The 20,552-nt window shown below is 36.6% G+C and overlaps 2 protein-coding genes across 2 annotated transcripts in view; both read right to left on the bottom strand.

Moving 5' to 3' along the window:
• The window catches only part of LOC121431735 (long-chain-fatty-acid--CoA ligase 5-like), a 44,800-nt gene extending 42,369 nt beyond the window's left edge, over window positions 1–2,431 (bottom strand). The window contains exon 1 of the mRNA XM_041629423.1: window positions 2,214–2,431. The gene's annotated coding sequence lies outside the window, so the exon portion shown is untranslated. The remainder of the gene's footprint in view (window positions 1–2,213) is intronic.
• An 8,319-nt stretch (window positions 2,432–10,750) lies between these two features.
• On the bottom strand, window positions 10,751–16,540 carry LOC121432128 (rho GTPase-activating protein gacHH-like). Its single transcript, XM_041629983.1, has 3 exons — window positions 16,523–16,540; window positions 13,845–14,163; window positions 10,751–12,269 (listed from the first exon to the last, which is right to left on the bottom strand). Exons 2-3 carry the CDS (start codon window positions 14,116–14,118, stop codon window positions 11,563–11,565), a joined length of 981 nt encoding a protein of 326 aa, XP_041485917.1. The 5' UTR covers window positions 14,119–14,163; window positions 16,523–16,540; the 3' UTR covers window positions 10,751–11,562.
• Between the last annotated feature and the right edge of the window lie 4,012 nt (window positions 16,541–20,552).

Raw genomic sequence — 20,552 nt, 5'->3', positions numbered from 1 at the left:
GTACCAAAAATGCTTAGAATATCAAGCTTTCAGGTCAGAATATTAAGAAATTTCAGCTCGCTCTCTAGTGAGAAACATGTATCGATCCTCCTCATGAGTTACTACAAACAAACCTAAACAGGTACATTTTTCCTGTTTTCATGACATACTAAAAAAATTTAGCTCGCGCTTCGCGCTCGCATTGTTGGTGAAGGTGAGATATGTGTCTCTTTCTCATGAGTTATATATAGATATATATATATATAGGCCTATGTGTGTGTGGGTGAGTTTGTTCGTTTTTTGTGATCGAGCGCCTTTGGAACGTTGATTCATAATTTTGCCCCCCCCTCTGAAAAATGGATCGACGCCCCTGTGTATACATCATGCTCAAAGACACAGATCACTATGTACATGGTCCAGTCAATTTTCGTCATTTTTTTCTCGGTATGAGTTTAGAATACGGTAGGCTTACTTGTAACACAAATTGAATTTTCAAAAAAAAATAATACAAGTATAGTACACTACAACAATGAAGAATTTCCGGCCAAGAACACCATGCATATCAACCACTCCCAAATGTCCTAACTTGTGATTTTAGTGGGGGTAATGTCGAAATATCCCCATCCACAAGAACATTTGTGTCAATCATCCCCCCCAACCAAGAATACCGATCGACACCCATGGCGGCAAGGCTCGTAACAGGCGCTCGCGCACGTGACTCAGTTTCTATCTCCATTGGTTGCCCATTGAAAAAAACGTATAATCTTTAATACAGCCCAGAATATTGCCTCTCCCCACAGTACATATCAGAACTCATAGCACCATATCAACCAAGACGTAACCTTCGTTCATCCTTACATCTTTTCACTGTTCCCTCCACAAATACATATGGCCAAAGAGCCCTTTCTTTATCTGCCCCTGTACTCTGGAATTCCCTACCATTTAATATAAGAACTGCACCATCCTTCCCCATCTTTAAATCAATGCTTAAAACACACTTATTTTCAAACTAGTCTTTTCTAATGTTAATGTTGTTAAATGTTGTAAGTTTTCCTTTCATTTGTGATGTTACTTTATCATTTGTTCTAATTTGTATTAAGTATTTTTGGATTAAGGTTTAGGTTTATTGTGTAATTTCAGATAAAATTTAATGTATTAGTTATTAAATATATTTTGTAAAGCGCATAGTTTTTTTACTATTATGCGCTATATAAATTTCAAATATTATCATTATGTATTATAGAAGAAAAAAACGAGGTTTATTCCATTTTCTATGGGGCCTATCCTGGACGACGTCCTTGCCACACACAGGGTAGTAGTATACCCTCTGAAAAATGACAAGGACGTCTACCCTCTGTGAATCTGAATGGCAAGGACGTTGTGAAGGAAACTCGATTAATGCTTGCTCCGCTGTTCCGTTGGAGCATATTTATATTAGTAAACTCAACTGCTTCGAGCAAGCTGTGAAGATCACCTTCATGCATTGAACAGAGTAGACGTCAACGATAGAAAGTAAAGTATGGCGGGGATGTGATGTACACAGTACAGACAACGATCAATGAATCCAGGCTAATAATACTTAGGCACGTCACGTATGGGCGTATGGTATGAAAAGAAGAACTGAAATATATGGCATATTAATATACGTACATACTTATAGTAACCAAGATTGTTGAGGTATAAAACTTACAGTATGCCGGCAGTATGCCTATCTAGGCCTAACGTTAGATCCCCATGAAATAACACTCAAATCAGGCCTGTGCTTAGACAGGATCGGGAGCCAAATAATAATTCTAGATTAGATCTAGGCCTAACTTAGGCCTATAAATTTTAAAATTCATTTCGCGGATATAATTAGCTTTAAATGTAGACAATATCGATCCCGCAACCGTTTACTGCCAAACTTACAAATATCGAGATTTGTCTGTGTTCTCTGATACAGTACAATGCAATGTCATGACAAGGTTAATTTTCGAACAAAATACCCGGCAATGCAACATGATCAATTCAAGCTTTATTAGGCCTTGTGAATTTGTGTCAATTAATGGCATGCATTTGGAACTATCTTGCAGACAGCTAGATCCTTGACCTTGGTCTAACCATGGAGCTAACCAAGGAGATATAAATTAGATTAGACTTAGAGGTCTCGTGGTCTATGAGTCTATTAATAGTATGAATAATGGTGATGATTGCAATTGACATGATGATGATTGATTAAGAGAGCATGCACTCACCTTTCTCCTTTTTTGTGTGGAATTGTGTCACTGAGCCTGGGCTGATGGAGCCAGCGATGATTATATGTTCCAGTCTTGTTCGAATGTTTCCAATCTCGGTGTTCAACAAACAAGATGCAAAACGATGAACTTCACTCTCGACTCTCTAACTGCACTATCTACAATTGGTAAGGTTCGAACTTCCACCACACGCGCGAACACGAAAAACGTAAATAAACACAATGCAGGTTTTTTATAGCAGTAATTTTTTCTTCGCTGGCCGGAGCTTTGTGTACGGTACACGTGTGTTGTAAGTTATCGACCGTGCCTCCGACGAGCCTCTCTGTAGTCTATGATTTCAGAACTGTTGATATTCTAGTATAATAAGTCTCAAGCATTTTGGACTCTTGTTCATCCCCTCAAATCTCTGTCTCACGCAACTATCACAGCCAATCCCCATATACATTGTACACAATGTCTGTGATCTCACTCAGATTCACAGAAAATCTCACGCATAGCTGGTCATTGAACTTGGCATCTCTGAAAAATATGTATCCTCGGTTAATTACAGTACCATACATAGAATTACCCCCCCCCAAAAAAAAAAACCCATTTAACTCTATGGTTATTACTACTCAAAACATGATTTAACGGACTGAGATTTGGATACAGTACACCACAGTATTTCGGTATTTTTTTGTGTGAGCGAAGCGAGTGAGGCCTTTTTTTTAGTAGGCCTATAGCATGTATAAGTTCAATCATGAACAACCGCTACTGATTTGTCAATTGAGATAATAAATCGAATAAGTCAACCAGATATTAATGGGAATATCCCTGTGATGTATTTTTTTTTTCAGAGAGGGAACAGAGCATATAGGAACCTTATTTTTCTAGGAGAGAAGCGACATATAGGTGTCTTCTTTATTAGTCATCTTTTTAAACCCGTAAGTCGTTAGATTTTTAGTATTGAAACCCACCCACGGGTGTACTGATTGGGCAAGGGGGGGGGGCTGTCTCTTTCTGGAATAAAAAAGGAAAAACAGAAAGAGAATGGAAAACGAAAGGATGTAAGATGATATCATGTTGAACATTGTGCAAAAATCTATCACAAAAGTAAAATTTTCACTTCAAAAAGTCAACATTTTTAGCTCACTTTTTTCTAATTTTGTAGACATATTTTTGTGCCTCGATCCTCAACGCCACCCACCCACTGAATGTAATTTCTCACTATTTCTCGAGGGGGAAGGGGCAGAGCTACCAAGTCTCACGCATTATGCGTGAGACTCAACTTGCATTTTGGACTCTTGTTCATCCCCTCAAATCTCTGTCTCACGCAACTATCACAGCCTATTCCCATATACATTGTACACAATGTCTGTGATCTCAATCAGATTCACAGAAAATCTCACGCATAGCTGGTCTTTGAACTTGGCATCTCGGGGGGGGGGGGGGTCTGAATAGGACCACCGCATAACCAAATTGCAGCATTCTATGTAAAAAATGCCAAAAAAGCACACCTATATATTGCACTGCCCCCCCCAAAAAAAAAGAAATGATAATAACAATAAAATAATAACAATGATAAAAAAACATGGTTTGGCTTCTTATGGGATCGGCAACTTTTTTTTATACAAGAGATATTTTTCTACATCTTTGATAAAATTATTTTTTTCTGATTAATAAACACCAAACAAGTGAATATAAGCATATTGTATTATCTAAAAAAAAATAATTACGCAAGTTGAACTTATTACATTGAAATCCAAAATTATCAGCTATAACACCAATTGCGACTTAAATGAGTATTTTATTTCATGGTGGAATACTCATTTAAGTCGCAATTGGTGTTATAGCTGATAGGCATATCTAATCTAGATTTACATTTCACACGGATCATGCAGAGTTGTAGACCCTGTCCATGTCCTTTAACGAGGCTGCGGAAGGAGACTATTATAATGCAGGACACTCGTCCAGGGTTCAAATGGAGGAAGTCGCAATTGTAGATCTCAAAACGGAACGATCTTGAAAGTAGGTCAGTATGCATGGTCAGACCACAAGTACAAGTCCCGATGCTCAGAGGCAGATCCAGGGGGCCGATGGGCCCGCCCCTCCCCCTATTGGCGGAGCAAAAAAAAGAAAGGAAGGGGAAAGAAATAAAAAAAAGTAAAAGAAGGGAAAAGAGAGGGGGAGAAGAGGAATAAAAAAAAGAGGTTGAAGACGAGTGAATAAAATAAGGTGAAGGGAATGTTTTTTATTCAAATCTTTCATGTCGCTTTATATTTTCGCTCACGCTTCACGCTCACATTGCATTTTCAATGAAGTAAATATTTTGCTCAATAGGCTAATATGGAGCTCATAAGATATAAGTTTTTAAGTCGATACAAAACATATTCCAGCTCGATCATCGAGATTTCATTATTTTGTTTGATTTACAAATTAATTTTCAAAAAGTGCTCTGTTAAATGACCATTTTATTGTCTTCACGCGCTCGCATTATTTGATTTGTCAAGTTTGTCTTCGACTTCGTGTATTCCATCAAGTTCTCACAATATCCTTTTCAGGTTTGATTGTCCGAATAACCTATCAGCTAGCGCTGCCCACTCGAATTTTGATTAGTAAGTATAATGTATACCTTTATGGTAATTCTATAACAAACTACTTTAAACCCCATTTTCATGCCAGTTTATCAAAACTTCTTTTTGCTCGCGATTTGCGCTCGCATTAATTGTTAAAACTAAGGGGCCTATGCATCATATTCATAATGAAAAAAGTACAGTTTTTAGGCCTTAATATCAAAAAATTTCTCATTGGGCTGATTAATCAGATAACACTTTCATGAATTCCTAATAATTACTTTTCAGAAAGGAATATGAGGAATAGGAAGATAGTCATCATTTTCATATGATGACAAAATTTACTTAGAATGTCCTGGTCCCAGGTATAAAAAAAATGAAATTAAAAATATCAGCTCGCGCTTCGCGCTCGCATCATTTTTTAAGTGCGATCCATAACCCGACTTCCCAATTTTCTGACACAGCTGCGCTTGAATTAGTGCTCAAATTTACCGTTTTCAGGTCGGAATATCATATATTTTCAGCTCGCATTAGGCCCTATTGATTTTCATGATAAAAATGTATTTTCAATTTCCAGAGTCTAGGTATAAATCTAAAACATGCGCATGTTATGTTGAATGAGATACGCAGCTTGCTAAAATTATTCAGTTTCAGATCAGAATATCAAACGTCTGCTCGCGCTTCGCGCTCGCATAATTAATGTAGAAGGATACTCATCCTTATCATGGTTTGCAAAACATGAATAGCGTGAGTCTCTGTTTTAAGTATACATCTCTATTTTTTCCGTTTGCGCTCGCAGTGTTTAGACATATACCTATCCTGTTCATAATTACAAAAAGTGCTTATAGAACGTCCACTTTTTAGGTCGGAATGTAAAAACAAATTCAGCTCGCGCTTTTCGCGCTCGCATTGCTAAGTGTTGAAATATGTGTCGTCTTCATGGTTAACTGCAAACAATTCTTAACAGGTCCCTTTTGATTAGGCCAGAACGTATAAAAAATTCCTGCTCGCGCTTCACGCTTGCAGTAATTATATAGTTATAAAGCATTTTCTTCAGGATCACAAACATTAATGCCCAGAATGTTCAATTTTTAGGACAAAATAAATGAATTAATTTCCACAAATTTTAGATCGCGCTTCGCGCTCGCACTATCTAAATAGGTATGAGATTATTATTTAATTATCTATGTTGCTTTGCATAGCTAAGATTTTACTGTTAGGACTGCCCCTTCAACGAACAAACAAAAATCAACTTTGAGCGGCCGACTGGGGAAAATATGGGTGAAAAAAATTCGGGCCCCGCCATATTGGTGAATGCTGGATCCGCCCCTGTATACTAATGAGAAAGTAGGCCAGATTCATCCAAATTCTCTCGTGACCGTATCCTCCTCCCTTCAAAATCTCGTGAATCGTGAGATTTTCTTTTTCCAAGTATTTACCAAATTTATCCTCAAGTCAAAATTGAATATCTTTGCACAATTGGACAGAGTAAATGTTTCTCTTTTATATTTGTCATTTATCTGTATAAAATAATTTGATAAATAAGTGAATTTCATGCCTGGAAATGTGCATCAAAACAGAATTTTCTTCCGCTGTATTCTTTTGCAAATTGTGCAAAACTTTTTATTTTGAGCTTCAAAGATATCTGTATCACCTTGATCGGGTCCAATGAAAAAAAATCTTAAAATAAATTCATACACATGACCTGACAGAATGATTCTTCTTCTTTACATGATACAAAAATCATGAATCTTGATGAATATTCAGAACAGCAATGAAAGAGCTGTTTTGGTCCACACCCAGCTAATTAAATATGAAGTACCTCTCTAGCCATGAGTATCACTTTGATGAAAGGGAAGAATCCACATTTTGGGACCTGCCTACTGACTGGGGTGGAGGAAGAATAGAAGAAGATAGAAGAAGAAGAAGAATGAGGAGGAGAAGGAGAAAGAAGAAGTTACACCTAATTCTCCCTAATAAATTCGGACCGATCATGCCCGAATAGGGCCTCATTTGGATGGATTCGGAACCTATATTCATCTCTGATTCGGGTATTTCTGAATCGCCGAATTGACTGCTCAGAATATCCTGGAATACCCCGATTTCGCTAATGTTCATAAAACGGTTACATTGAGCACATCCTTCTCAGCATGCATAATAGAACTGATGAATTCATCTGCTCACTGTTACTTTTTTTTCAAGGAATTTTTCAATTTTGTTTGCAGAGTTCAAAAGATATTACGGAACTTCCTCATTGTATCATAATTAGTAGACAGCTGGCAGCCGTCTGTTTCGAGGAGTTGTTTAACATTTTATAACCAACGGAGTTCAGCTGAACAACCAACATAACAGAGACCGAAGCTTTTGGTCTACATAATTAGAGGCCTACATACATGATGCCTCTGTTACAGCAATGGAAATTCCACATGTTCCGGGTGACCAAAAGGAATATTTTAAATATCTTGTAAGCATGCATATATTATTCAGTAAGATATGAGAGAAACGGTGACGTTATTGGTTCTCTCATTTGCATACCGACCCAACTATCAGTGCATGCACTGTTTTGTGAAATTAAGCAGAATTTCATATCACAACTTTATTTTACGTCCGACTTCGATAATATTTTCAGAGTTTGGTAATAACGAATAACTTGTTTGGTTTGAATAAATTTATCTGTTGGATGGGCTTGGCCTATGACACGAACCTCTGAAGAAAGTCACTGATCTGTGCCCCCAAATAACTTAACTTTTATGGCAAACTGTAAGTAATTCAACATTTCTACAGATCAGTATATCAGAAGCGTCTGACCTCTCAGTATCTTGCCGTGGATGGGGCTATTGCAACTGCAATTCTGGGGCCCGTTGCAGAAAGAGTTGCAATCGATCGCAACTCTAAAAATCATGCGAAACTTGATTTTCAACCAATCAACAGCGCGCATTTGGAACTTGCGATTGATTTTTTGACTTGCGTTTAAACGCAACTCTTTCTGCAACGGGCGCCTGGACTGTAATTCCACCAAGTTTCCGTGGATTGGTTGAAGCAAGGGGTTTGAAGGTTAAAGGGATGGTCCGGGCTGAAAATATTTATACCTTAATAAATAGAGTGAAATTCACAGAGCAAAATGCTGAAAATATTATCAAAATCAGATAACAAATTACAAAGTCATTGAATTTTAAAGTTTATCAATATTTTGTAAACAGTTATATGCACATTGTCATGAATATTCATTAGGTGGGCTGATGATTTCACATCCCCACTTTCCTTTTTCTTATATTATGACAAGAAATCATAAATGTTTCATTTTTTCATACATGTGTAAATGATGCGTCTCCATTATGATGAAATAAGTTGCGGGAATAAGTAACTAATGCACTTAATCAATTGCCAATCCAATTGTTTTAGTTCTTGGTAGAATTTTTTTAATAAACCCAATTTCATATAATAAAATTAAAAAAGAACAAGTGGGGATATGACTTCATCTGCCCACCTAATGAATATTCATAAAGACATGCCTAGAACTGTTTCACCGAAATAATGCAAATCTTTTAGATTTAATAACTTTGTTATCCGATTTGATCAAATTTTCAGCATTTAGCTCTGTGAATTTTACTCTATTTATTGAGAAATGAATATTTCTAGAGTGGACCATCCCTTAAATATAGAAAATTCAATACTACGCAATACCTAGACATACTAGTCTGCAAGAAAAGACTCATCTTAGACACTTTAAGTAACCAATAAGAGGTCTTGAGTAAAGACTAGTATAGACGCCAAAGGCTCTGTGTCTGGTAGAGCTGTGGGTAGAGCCAGCCACAGTACATAGTAAATCTAGTCTCAGTACTTCAGACTCTGCAATATGCAAATACTATTACCAAGTGTCTGCATAGTAAAGACAGTTAAAGACAGAAATGCAAAGTATGATCATGGTATTTCCTCTTATCTGTGAAACGCTTCAACACCTTGAATCACTTCAGTGCCGGGGTTGTGGGGGCGGGGTGGTATTCATTTCTCTCTCTCAGTCTCTCTTGTCGCTGATACACTTGAACTTTGACACTCTTCTGGTTTCTTTCTCTATGCCTCCTTCTCTCTCTGTCCTCTCATCTCTGATAGATAATAATATAAGGTATTTGTATAGGACACGTATTCACCTTGATAGGTGCTCAATGCGCTCCTATTACCCTGCTAAGCCTGGCGACTGATTCACTACAAATCTTGACCCACTATTGGTTTCTGAATCTATGTGTCTCTTTCTAGCTCTCGGTCGTCTCTGACAGACACTCTTCCAAGACCTTTAACACTTTTGGTAAGGGGACTGGGGCAATTGAGGTAAAAAATTTCAAAATTCTCCTTGCATTTTAGGAATTTAATTTTCAACATTTAAATAATGTCACAGAAATCCCACATACATGTAGGTTCTTATGAAAAAATAGCACAAACTTGTTGCAATTTTAAACAAACATTCATTACAATCAAATGACATCATTCATTTATAAAACTCTGTATTTACAGGAATGAATACAAAATGTGGCAAGATATCCAAATATGGTGCTTAAAACTGTACAGCAGTGAATAAAAAACAAAAACTAAAACTTAAGAAAACATTTCTGTCAGGCTCAATATTAGTGTATTTCTGGTGGTGGATCACCAAGAATAGAAGTCATAATTGCACCCCCAAAAATGTTTAAATTGCTGATAACTTGGAATTTGTAGGGGAAATCTAATCAACATAACGTTGGTTGGTTAGGAATAATTTTTGATTAAAACTAGCACATCAATGATGTGGAGCTCATCCGGCATCTCGCAAGACAATTTAAGACAATTTTAATTTCAGCCCAGTTGACACTGTAGTGAATTATATTGGCGACATAAATTGAGGATATAGAAATTGATGAAGAAATGACATAGAAGCATTTTTTGTGATCTATGAATAAATTTCATATGAATTAAGTATTAATTATTATCTAGTCAAAGTTTCTTAACTCTGTGTAGAACCTTGGTGAACCTAATGTAGCTCTCAGATGGACCAAAAATAACCAAAATCTATCAACAAATAAGTAATTTTTGTGAGTTTTGAAAATATATCAATAAATAGCAGATTCAATGAGTTTCAAAATTCTATGTTTAAATTTTGTATCACCACCTCGAGCTATCATATAAAGCAAACAAAATTGAAATTAATCAACAAATGAAGAAGAAAACACATTTTTTTGTGATTTATGAATAAATTTTGCATAAATTAGAATAAATAATTTTCCAGACAAAATTTCAAAATTTTGTGTAAAAGTTTGGTGAACCTCATGCAGCTCTACCAGATGGATGAAAAGAAATCAAAGTCTGTCAACAAACAAAGAAGGATTTTATGTGAATTTTTAAAAATATGCATAAATTAGCATAAAAATTGTTCTGGTCAAAATTTCAAAATTCTGTGTAGCTCTACCAGATGGAAGCAAAAATTCAAAATCGGTCAACAAATAAAGAAGAAAAAGCATTTTATGTGAATTTTAAAAATATGCATAAATTAATTTCGCATAAATTAGCATAAAACTTGTTCAAGTCAAAATTTCAAAATTCTGTGTACAAGATTGGTGAACCTCATGAAGCTCTACCAGATGGAAGAAAAAAAATCAAAATCGGTCAACAAATAAAGAAGCATTTTATGTGAATTTTAAAAAATATGCATAATTTAATTTCGCATAAATTAGCATAAAAATTGTTCTGGTCAAAATTTCAAAATTCTGTGTAGAAGTTTAGTGAACCTCATGAAGCTCTACCAGATGGAAGCAAAAAAATCAAAATCGGTCAACAAATAAAGAAGAAGTAGCATTTTTTGTGAATTTTGAAAAATGCGCATAAATTAGCATATTTAATGAATTTCAAAATTCTGTGTACAAGTTTTGAATGCCCCACCTAGTGCTATCATATGAAGCAAACAGAATTGAAATCGGACTTGAAATGGCGAAGTAGTAGCATTTTGAAATTGTGGACGGACGACAGACGACGGACGCCACGCCACGGCATAAGCTCATCTTGCCCTTCGGGCCGGATGAGCTAAAAAGAAGCTTAATCCACACTGCAAAAATGCTGGTGTTAATTCAGCCGCCGGCCTGGTATCTATATCAGTCAACACCAGAGAGGTGTTGAAACAACACCGATTAAGAATCAAACTGATATCGGTTTAACACTAAATGGTGTTGGCTAAATGCCAAGTTGGTGTTAGTCTAACGCCAAACCAGTGTTATTTCAACACCTTTCTGGTGTGGACCGATATATATACCAGGCTGGATTTAAATTAACAACGGCGTTTTTGCAGTGCAATAACAATGACTGAAATTCCCCTGAGTGGCGGTTTGTCAGGGAGTATGTCACAAATGTTGTTCTGAAAGAAATGCTTGAAAAACGAATGGGAACCATTATGATCTTTTCATTAACAATTATCCAAGTAAAGATGAAATATATATGGATACCTTGCTTTAAATATCTGAAATCAACAAGAAAGAATAATAAAATGTTAGATTTTGAATTGAAATTCAATATGAATACAAAAGCCCGATATGCTTTGATGCAAGAAAAATCATATGTCTATATACGACAGAATGAACAATAAACTGAAACAACAATCCAAATGCATAGTACATTTATCTAAAAATGAATGAAAAGACTAAGTAGACCCAGTGTAGATTTTAAGATGAACACTACTCCGATAAACAAAATACAGTATTCCAAACTAAACAACAGCAAAGAGAAGCATTTTCATGAATGAATACAAAACCTATGTACAGCAAGGTACAAAACTGGTTCTACCATGTAATAACATGACAATCATTATATTGCTTATTGGAATGTTCCCCTCCAAAAAGTAGCACTTTGTTTTCTCCAATCCTGTCCGCTGTGTGTCCTGCACGCTTCGGCCAGTCTCCCTTGACTGCAGGAGACATCCACTGTCCTTTCTTTGCATCAAATACAAAGACTTCATTGACACCGTCCACAAGTCCTCGCACTGACTTCCCTTGTATGAATCCTCCATAGATGAGAAGTGTCCCTCCAACGGAGGTAGCACTGTGATAGCTTCGTCCTGCAGGAACGTCCGCGGTTTTAGCCTCTTCCAGCACGGAAGTCGGCAATCCTGACTGAAACGGCGAAACAGATGGTGTCTTCACCTTACAGGTTGTGATATGCTCCACAGGATGTCTTTGCCGACCACCGTACGCAACCGCATAGCTTGTAGAGACACTTGGCAAGAAGTTCAGGGTATGGCCAGCACGCGATATCGTGCTTCCTGGATAGTTGGTCCATTTGAGTGTCCGGGTGTCCAGGAAGTCAATGTTGCATCCATACTTTGCATGGGTTCCTGTCTCACCCCGACCCAGAACTAGGATGGTATGGTCGTCCAGGACGGTAGAAGCATGACTGGTGTGGGTATCAATGTGAGTCATCCTTGAGGTGTAGTCTGTCCAGGTCTCTGATTCCACGTCAAGACAGTGTAGAAAATTACAGCGTCTCTTTCCTTCAACATCAAAGAGAGTTAGAAAGGATAAATCTATTTGGTTACTTTCAAACAAATCAATACAGCTACATGTATCAACCGTATGCCTGCACAAATGCCTAATGCTACTTCAACACTATATTTTGTTTTACTACTTCTACTACTAATGAAAATCTGTAAAGCATATATCTCACAAATCACTAAAAGATTAAAGAGTGATTTGGGTGTGACTTGTGAAGAAGCACTTCTGGGGATCAACAGAACTTGGGGACAATCTTCCCTGTAAAAGGCAATTTTGCAGAACAATAAAGTTAACATAGGCAGAGAATGATACAAATTTATCCTACAAATATTTTTCAGACTTGAAACTTATTACAATTCAAGGACAAGAAAGTAGTGGTGACTCAATCATATTATTAACCTTTGTCTATCCTTGGGGACATGTCCTTGACCTGTCCTTCTCTTTCTTTTCAACTGAAGGTTTTTCATGTTATAGTCAATGCTCTTCTTTTTGATACTGTCATGTTTAATGATTTCTTCTTTAAACGACAAGTCCACCCCAACGATAAGGTGCTTTGAATAGAAAGGGATAAATCAGACAAGCATAATGCTGAAAATTTCATCAAATCCGATCTAAAATAAGAAAGTAATGACATTTTTAAGTTTTGCTTAATTTCACAAAACAGTTATATGCACATCTTGGTCGGTATGTTAATGAGGGGACCGATGACATCTCTCACTCACTATTTCTTTTGTATTTTATTATATGAAATATGAAATATTTTAATTTTCTCCTCATTGCCATGTGAAAAAAAATCATTCCTGCCTGAACACGTGGGATTCCATTGTTTTAACATTTTGCGGTTCAAAAGAGGGTCCTATTTGTCAAATTCGTAAAAATTGAAATATTGTATCATTCAAACAATAAAAAAAAATAAATAGTGAGTGAGTGACATCATCGACTCTCTCATTCGCATATCACTGAATTGTGCATATAACTGTTTTGTGAAAAATATGCGAAAATTTAAAATGTCATAACTTTATTATTTTACATCTGATTTTGATGAAGTTTTGAGCATTATTCTTGTTTGATTTTTTCCTATTCATTCAAATAAACTTTTTTCTTTAAAGCTCCAATAATTTCAAGCAATTGTGTTCAAATTATTCCAAACTAATGTCAAGAGGGTGCAACCCTAACCATACCTATTTCTCAAAATTTAATCCATATGTTTTTTTTTAATTTTCATCTGTGAAAATTTTCTTCTCTAGCTCACCAGACAAAATTTGTAACAATTAATTTACACTGAAAATTCAAGGGCTCACTTCATTCATTTTCAGGGTGTGGACATTTTTATTTGATTCATTGATTGATTGAATAATGGAATGATTTATCTTTTTTATTCATTTTATTTTTTCATTTTTGTGTTTATTTCATTTATTGCATTCATTTATCTTTATTAATGATAATTATCATTATCAATCATTTATTATCTTATTTTATCATTATCATAACTTATTTATTTTTATTATTTTTTTTGAGGGGGGTTTATATTTGTGCTTAGCCCCTTGATATTCCAGCCTGTAATGTGATCTTACCTGTCCATCCTCCAAAGACCCAAGCTTTGTTGCCTATGACATCCATTGTATGGTGACAGCGAGCACCTGGTAATGCTCCATGACCCTTAACCTCTGTCCATGTCATAGTCCCAGTATCCATGACCCATACATCCTCAAGGCAGTTCTGATTCTTGCATGGTCCATTACCACCATACACAACCAGCTTGTTATCGGTCCAACAGGATGCATGGTTGGCTCTGGGTGCAGGCAGCGAAGCGCCCTCTGAGTTCATCACCGAACATTGGAGTGCCATAGTCCTGGACCTGGACAGGAGCCCAGTCAAAATTCAGGTCATCTTCTGTCAATTTCAGAGAAGAGAAAATTATTCCAATTAACCATATTTATTCTGCTTAAAGAGTGCATCAATACAATGCAACCTCTCTAGGCACTTCAGAGACGCACTATTTCCCTGATCATCAGTTCTCACAAATTTGCAGGTGCGGCACACAATATTAATATATTGTGCACTTTTTCTAGCAAAGGAGGAAAACGTTCCAGAAAGAGATTCCAAACTAAAGTGCTCTGCATATGATAATTGGTTTTGTATCCAAACCAGGTATCCATTAATCACCTGGGTTGGGAGCTAGTGGCATATCATAATACCAGATAATAATAAAGTTTGGGTGACTGATGGTCAATTGCCAGAGTCATTTTAGTCTAGATCTGACTTGGACTTCATGATCATAATGATGTGGTAATAACATAGACATATAAATAGTCAGACCTACATCATGTATTTATCAATCTTTTCTTTCCAATGCAATGGCAACAGATTCATTCCAAAGTCCAAACTCTCACTTTCACTTTCAGCACCTCTTTCTGTTTACTCCGTCTTTCTTCTTCTACCTCCTCAGTTAGCTTCGGAGATCAGCAGAGAGATCCTGCACATATAGTACATGTAATATATCTTTGGTACTGTCCATATATATATATATATATATATATATATATATATATTATAACCTCGTTCGTAGGATGAGTGGTACTGTCTATGTTAAAGTCAGCTCTCACATAATTTGGAGAGCCATGCAGAATATGTTGGCAATGAAAACAGACAGGTATTGTAGTTTGGTACAATACCCTAGTCTATGGCCTGTTGGGTCCCAACCAGACGATGGCTGCTGGGCAAGTGCAGCGCCCTAGCGCAGCCAGGACTGTAGTGTATCCTATTGCTTGACACGTTTATTTCAGTGCTTTAAAAATGGGGAAATACAATCAAGACAAATTCGCGCTTGCCATTCCAAATATCATGAAAATTATGAGTATCATGGTATTGGTAAGATTTGATATTTTTTACCAACTGTTTTCTTTAAAAAATTTTTTTTTACTGTTTTCTTTGAGTCGCACTTCCCACATACCCCTCCACGAAAAACAATTATTTTTTGGCATGAAAAAAGTACATCATGATTCCGGAAGAGTGAAGATATTCTTGATTAAAGAGAAATGCCAGTAGTTGCAGTAAACACTGATCTCATGAGAAAGTGTGTAAAACCAGGATTAATTGTCAGTATATCCTCGAGGATCTATATACCTGTACATAAACAAAGGTGGTAGCAGTGAACAAGTGCTACCACCCTGCCTGTGGGGAATCTACAGGTAGGACTATGGTATGCCATTGTTGTACAGAGCACACACTTTAAAAAATCATTAAAATATCACTTTTGTGACCAAAATTACTAATTTCCATACAGTTGCAATTTATTTTTCATTAGTAACTTGGTAATAATTTTTGTATTCACCAGAGCGCTCAAAAACTTGAATTTTTGGCATATTTTTTGGTACGCCCTCTATTGGTGGAAAGTAATATGGCAAGAAAATTTTCATTTTTTGATCTCTATTTTTAATTAAGAAAAAAATAATTTAAAGAATCAAATTTGAATAAGAGTCAAGTTGTATGAATAATAGGTGTAATGGAAACTGTCAGTGTAAAAAAATCAAGCATTTGCCCCAAAGAAAAAAAGAAAATAAGCCAAACATTGCCACCCTTATTTTGCCACACATGTATGGAGATATAATAAGTGAGAACAAGGTTATATCATAACCTTGTTCATTGAATGAGTGCATATAGCATTTTTATTTTATTTGAAAGTAAGAATGGGCAATGTCCCCACAGGCAGGATGGTTGCAGTGAACAAGTGATGTCCATTGAAGTTGAACTTGAACAAAATGCCTTGCTCAGCTCACGGGCATAACCTTCTTCATTGAATGAGTGCTCACCACATGTGCTCACGGGCAGCATTAAAAAAAAATAGGTGAAGCTGCCTGCATGGCCGGGGATCGAATCCGGGTCTTTCCATGCATAGCCAGGAGCCTTAGACCACTCGGCCACTGCACCTCCCCGATACTGATGTGATACTAGGTAGTGAACTGATCCGATCCGGTCGATGTCCGGTAATACGGTACGATACAGCACAGTACAGTACCGGTACGGTACCGTACCCGGCCCCGCCTTCCGATGCGCCGGCGCAGCAGTTTACTATAATCGGCCTAAGTGCAAGGTTAAGTACAAACGTACAGTTACTACAGTACCCGTATACATTTACAGCAAGTAAAATCCGTAAAATCTGATGAGATCATAAATAAAACAAACTAGACCTTAATCTACCATACTAGTAGTTGTAACTGTAAGTTAAGGAATTCAGATAAATGTTTCTCACCTGGCTCTGCTGCTATGCTAGTATGCGATGCATATATGCATGCACTGTGTTTATACGATTACTCATCTAGGACAAATAAAAAAGCTAATTTCGGAGGAAGGTTACAAAAGAGAATTGCCGAGTTCAGCGTTTGTCAAATCTGCCAACTTTCCAGAAATTCCTGGATTTTGATTGGCTGAGAACAGGGGCGTAACAGGGGTCGGTGGCCGGGGGGGGGGGGGGCAGGAGCCAAACATTCCCCGGTCATATCATGGAACAGGCAATAGCATCATAATGAAAAAGGGGGGCGAAATTCATAAAAGTCCTTAAAATGTTCCTTATATAAGCCTGTTCACGGTTGTAAACTGCGCACGAGCAGAATAGGGTCATTTCAGATAAACCATGAAGGTGGCTTTCAAATTTACTGACACAGGCATTTGCGATTTGATGATTATTCATGTATTCCTCTCAAAATATTTATTTTATAGCTGAAGAGTAATAAAGAGTCTTCATAATCACTGGTATTTGACAGTAGCCTAATTAAAATAGTCAAAATAATGTGCCAAAGGCAGACAAAAAAAGATTTCCAAAACTTTAATAGTGCTTATATCCTAATGAAAAATCACAAAGGTCATTTGAAAATTGCTTATCATGAGCTCTAACTGGCTTATTATTCAGATCAGCATGCATCCAAGATTGGTATTTTTCTTCTGTTTTTTTTTTCTTTGTATTTTTCTTTTTTAATACCTCGTTGTCACTATGTTATGTTTATGTTGTATTATTTTTTTTCTAATGTTTCTTTGTTTTTGATGATGATCCTTATATGTCAGGATTTTATATCAATAAACGTTTGAATTTGCATGGGTGTCGACCCCGGTGGGGGGGGGGGGCACTCAGTATATAATCATAGTGGGTATGTGCCGCGGATGCCCCCCGATCGAGGGACCCCATTTTTACACCGGCAAATTTCCGGCCATTCCAAGGCATAGCATTTTGTCTAATTAATTGAGAAAAAGAACAAAGAAAGTCGCTCCAAAGCATAGCATTTTCTTCTTATCGAGAAAACAGAAGAAAGAAATCCGCTCCAAATCTTCGCATATTTTTCTCAGGTAAAAAGTTTTATGCAACAGGCCCCAGTTCCTTTCATTACCGATCATCCACAACCGCGAGTCAGGATTTCATTTTGGAGGGGGCGGTAAATGCACGCGAAGCGTGCGAACACTTACAGAGCATAGAGATGTATATTATCAATAATATTCATCTCTATGTTACAGAGCGAGCGAAGCGCGCTCACTAGGGGGTGGGCGCAGGGAGGGGGAGTTTCCCCCTCCCTCGCGAAGCTTTCGGTGTTTCATAAATTAAAATGGAAAGGAGCCGTCTCCCTTGTCTATAGTGACTATATCAGCTCCAATTCAATTGACTATATTGTGATTTTGAACCTTGTTTTAAAAAGTGATTGTGAACGCACAAAAAAGGGACAAAATGGAGGAAATTAAAATAATAATTGCCCCGCGCGAAGCGCGGAAGCTAAAGCGTTTCAGAAAGAAAAGGGTCCCGAGAAAAGGGTATTCTCTACGAGTCTACGTCACATTGAATGATTTGATTACAAACAATTTAGCGACAGTACAAATCTTTAACTCGCAAAATAGAGGAGAAGAAGTGTATATGCCGGGAGGAAGATATTCATCCCCGCGCAGTGCAATTCAAAACTCTGAAATCTCAAAGGGAGGACATTTCATCAATAGCAGATATCTCTATTCCCATCGGCTCTAATTCAATTGATTTTCTAAGATTATTGAACTTTATTTATACAAGGAAAATACAGCGCAAAAAGTTGAGTCTTCTGTGATTTATTGAAATTATATTAAAAAAAATGATGATGTGTAATTTCTTTGACTTATCCTGAAGCGCATCATTTTGAATCATAAAGAAACTTAAGTGTCATTAAAAATGTTTAAACTGAGGGCGCAAAATAGGAAAGGAGATGAATGTGCAGAGAAATGACATGAAGTTTGATAGAATTTGATTTTAAAAAATGTAGTTTTCTATTAATAATACGACATGAATTTATTCCTCTTCTAAAATTAGGAACCTGTTCTCCCCCCCAAAAAAATACGGTTGTTTAGTATTAGTAATGAGCTGAAAAGCGCGAGAAATTACCTATATGCATGTGACGGCAGAAATTGATGAATATTTTACCCGCCCGGAGACGACCCGACCAAAACTTGCGCGATCTATTTGAAAAAAAAGATAGAACTTCATACACTTCGGCCTAACCTTACTCTAATGCTCTGCCCTCATGTATACATTTGAACTTGAACTGGCAAGAAACACATATAGCTGAGGTGGAAAAACAGGATTAAAGAAAGGGTGAGGGAAACAAAGAAGAACTGTCATTTACCGCGCGCAGCGCGGAAGCAAAAATCATATATATAAATTTAGAGCAAGAGCGAATTAGGAGTTTCTCTTTTGAGAAAAAAATAAAGAATACAAAGAAAGACGCACAAACCTACCTTCTTCCCTTTCCTCCCTTCGCTTTTCCCTTTTCCCCTCCCTTTTTCCCCTTCTTTTTTTTCTTTTGGGGACGTTTTTTTTTTTTTTTTTTTTTTTTTTTGGGGGGGGGGCGGCGACCGCCCCCTGGCTACGCGCCTGATCATTCATGCATTAATTCTTTTGTTACCTCTGTCTAGTGCGAGGAAAGGCAACAGTCAAACAAATTTATCGAATGAAATTATTAAAATGCAAGCACTGTTTCAAACGAACATAACTTTCTTATTTCTGAAGCATTTTTATTGGTTGTGGTGTCATATGAAAGGGCAAGAAATGAACTTATCGAATATGTAAATTTTAAAGAGAATGTCAGATATCGCTCGCCAAATGACTTTTTAGTTTCCTCTCTTTAAATTGTTTTTACGTATTCATGCGTGACGTATGGGTTATATTGATTTCTTCAAATGAATGCGGAGACCCTAAGCTGTAAAATGATGAGTCATTTATGAAATTTGATTAAGAATAAGTTTGATAAATCATCGATTAATCTCGGTTTCGTTTATTTTGGGACGCACTGTATTATCCAGATATATATAGATGCTGACATCACTCACTCACTATTTCTTTTGTATTTTATTACATGAAATATGAAATATTTTTATTTTCTCGTCATTGTCATGTGACATTAAGTTTCATTCCTCCTTGAACACGTGGAATTCCATTATTTTAACATTTTGTGCTTCAGGCAAGGAGGTCATAATCGTCAAATTCGTAAAAATTGAAATATTGTTTAATTCAAACAATAAAAAAACAAAAGAAATAGTGAGTGAGTGACATCGTCGACTCTCTCCTTTGGATGTAACTGGCTCGTTCATATAACTATTTTGTAATAAATAAGCATTTAATTGAAATGTCGTAATTTACATCCGATTTTGATGAAATTTTCAGCAAGTTGTGCTTGTCTGATTTTTCTGTATTGATTCAAATCAATATTTTCTGAGGTCTACTTGACCTTTAAAGATTACCCCCCCCCCCGAAAAGAAAGGAAAGAAAACGTGATAAATATCATAAATATGATTGTTGAAATATCGATCGTAAGTGTATCACAACATTTCAGTTTTGTTTAAAATAGTTCAATTATTTTGCTCGCTCGCTTCGCTTGATCGTAACTCTTTATGATTTTGGTCTTTTCACCATGCCTGGTCTCTTGAAAATGAGAATAATTACGCTTATCACCCCCTAAACTAAAAACAATGAAAAAAAAAAATGCTTACTGAGAACAAAATTCGGGTCCTCATCCGAGTCATCCCCAACCATGAACACCGGTCGACATGGCAGGTCGAGCAGATATTTTTCCCCTACTCTACTAAAATGGGTGGTTCAAAGGAAGGAATAATATTGAATGCAAGTTCTCAAGATGTGAAAAAAAATACTGAAAAACTATCAATACTTGTAATGCAAATAAATATACAAGAAACGAAACTAAATCAGTGAAATTAAAACAGCATACTTAAGAACAGTAGATAGAGAGAGAGAGAGAACGAGAGAGAAGGGGAGTTAG

The sequence above is a fragment of the Lytechinus variegatus genome, chromosome 18 (genome assembly GCF_018143015.1).
Source record: "Lytechinus variegatus isolate NC3 chromosome 18, Lvar_3.0, whole genome shotgun sequence".
Taxonomy (NCBI): domain Eukaryota; kingdom Metazoa; phylum Echinodermata; class Echinoidea; order Temnopleuroida; family Toxopneustidae; genus Lytechinus; species Lytechinus variegatus.
Note: the sequence above shows the minus strand (reverse complement) of the source record. Positions and strands in the feature narration are given on the sequence as shown.

What these genes read in the sequence shown, in the direction of transcription:
- LOC121432128 (XM_041629983.1), bottom strand. Translation starts at nt 14,118, where the DNA reads ATGGCACTCCAATGTTCGGTGATGAACTCAGAGGGCGCTTCGCTGCCT. An exon ending in GGTCTTTGGAGGATGGACAG is followed by an intron (nt 12,270 to 13,844) that starts GTAAGATCACAT and finishes TTGATGTTGAAG; the next exon opens with GAAAGAGACGCTGTAATTTT.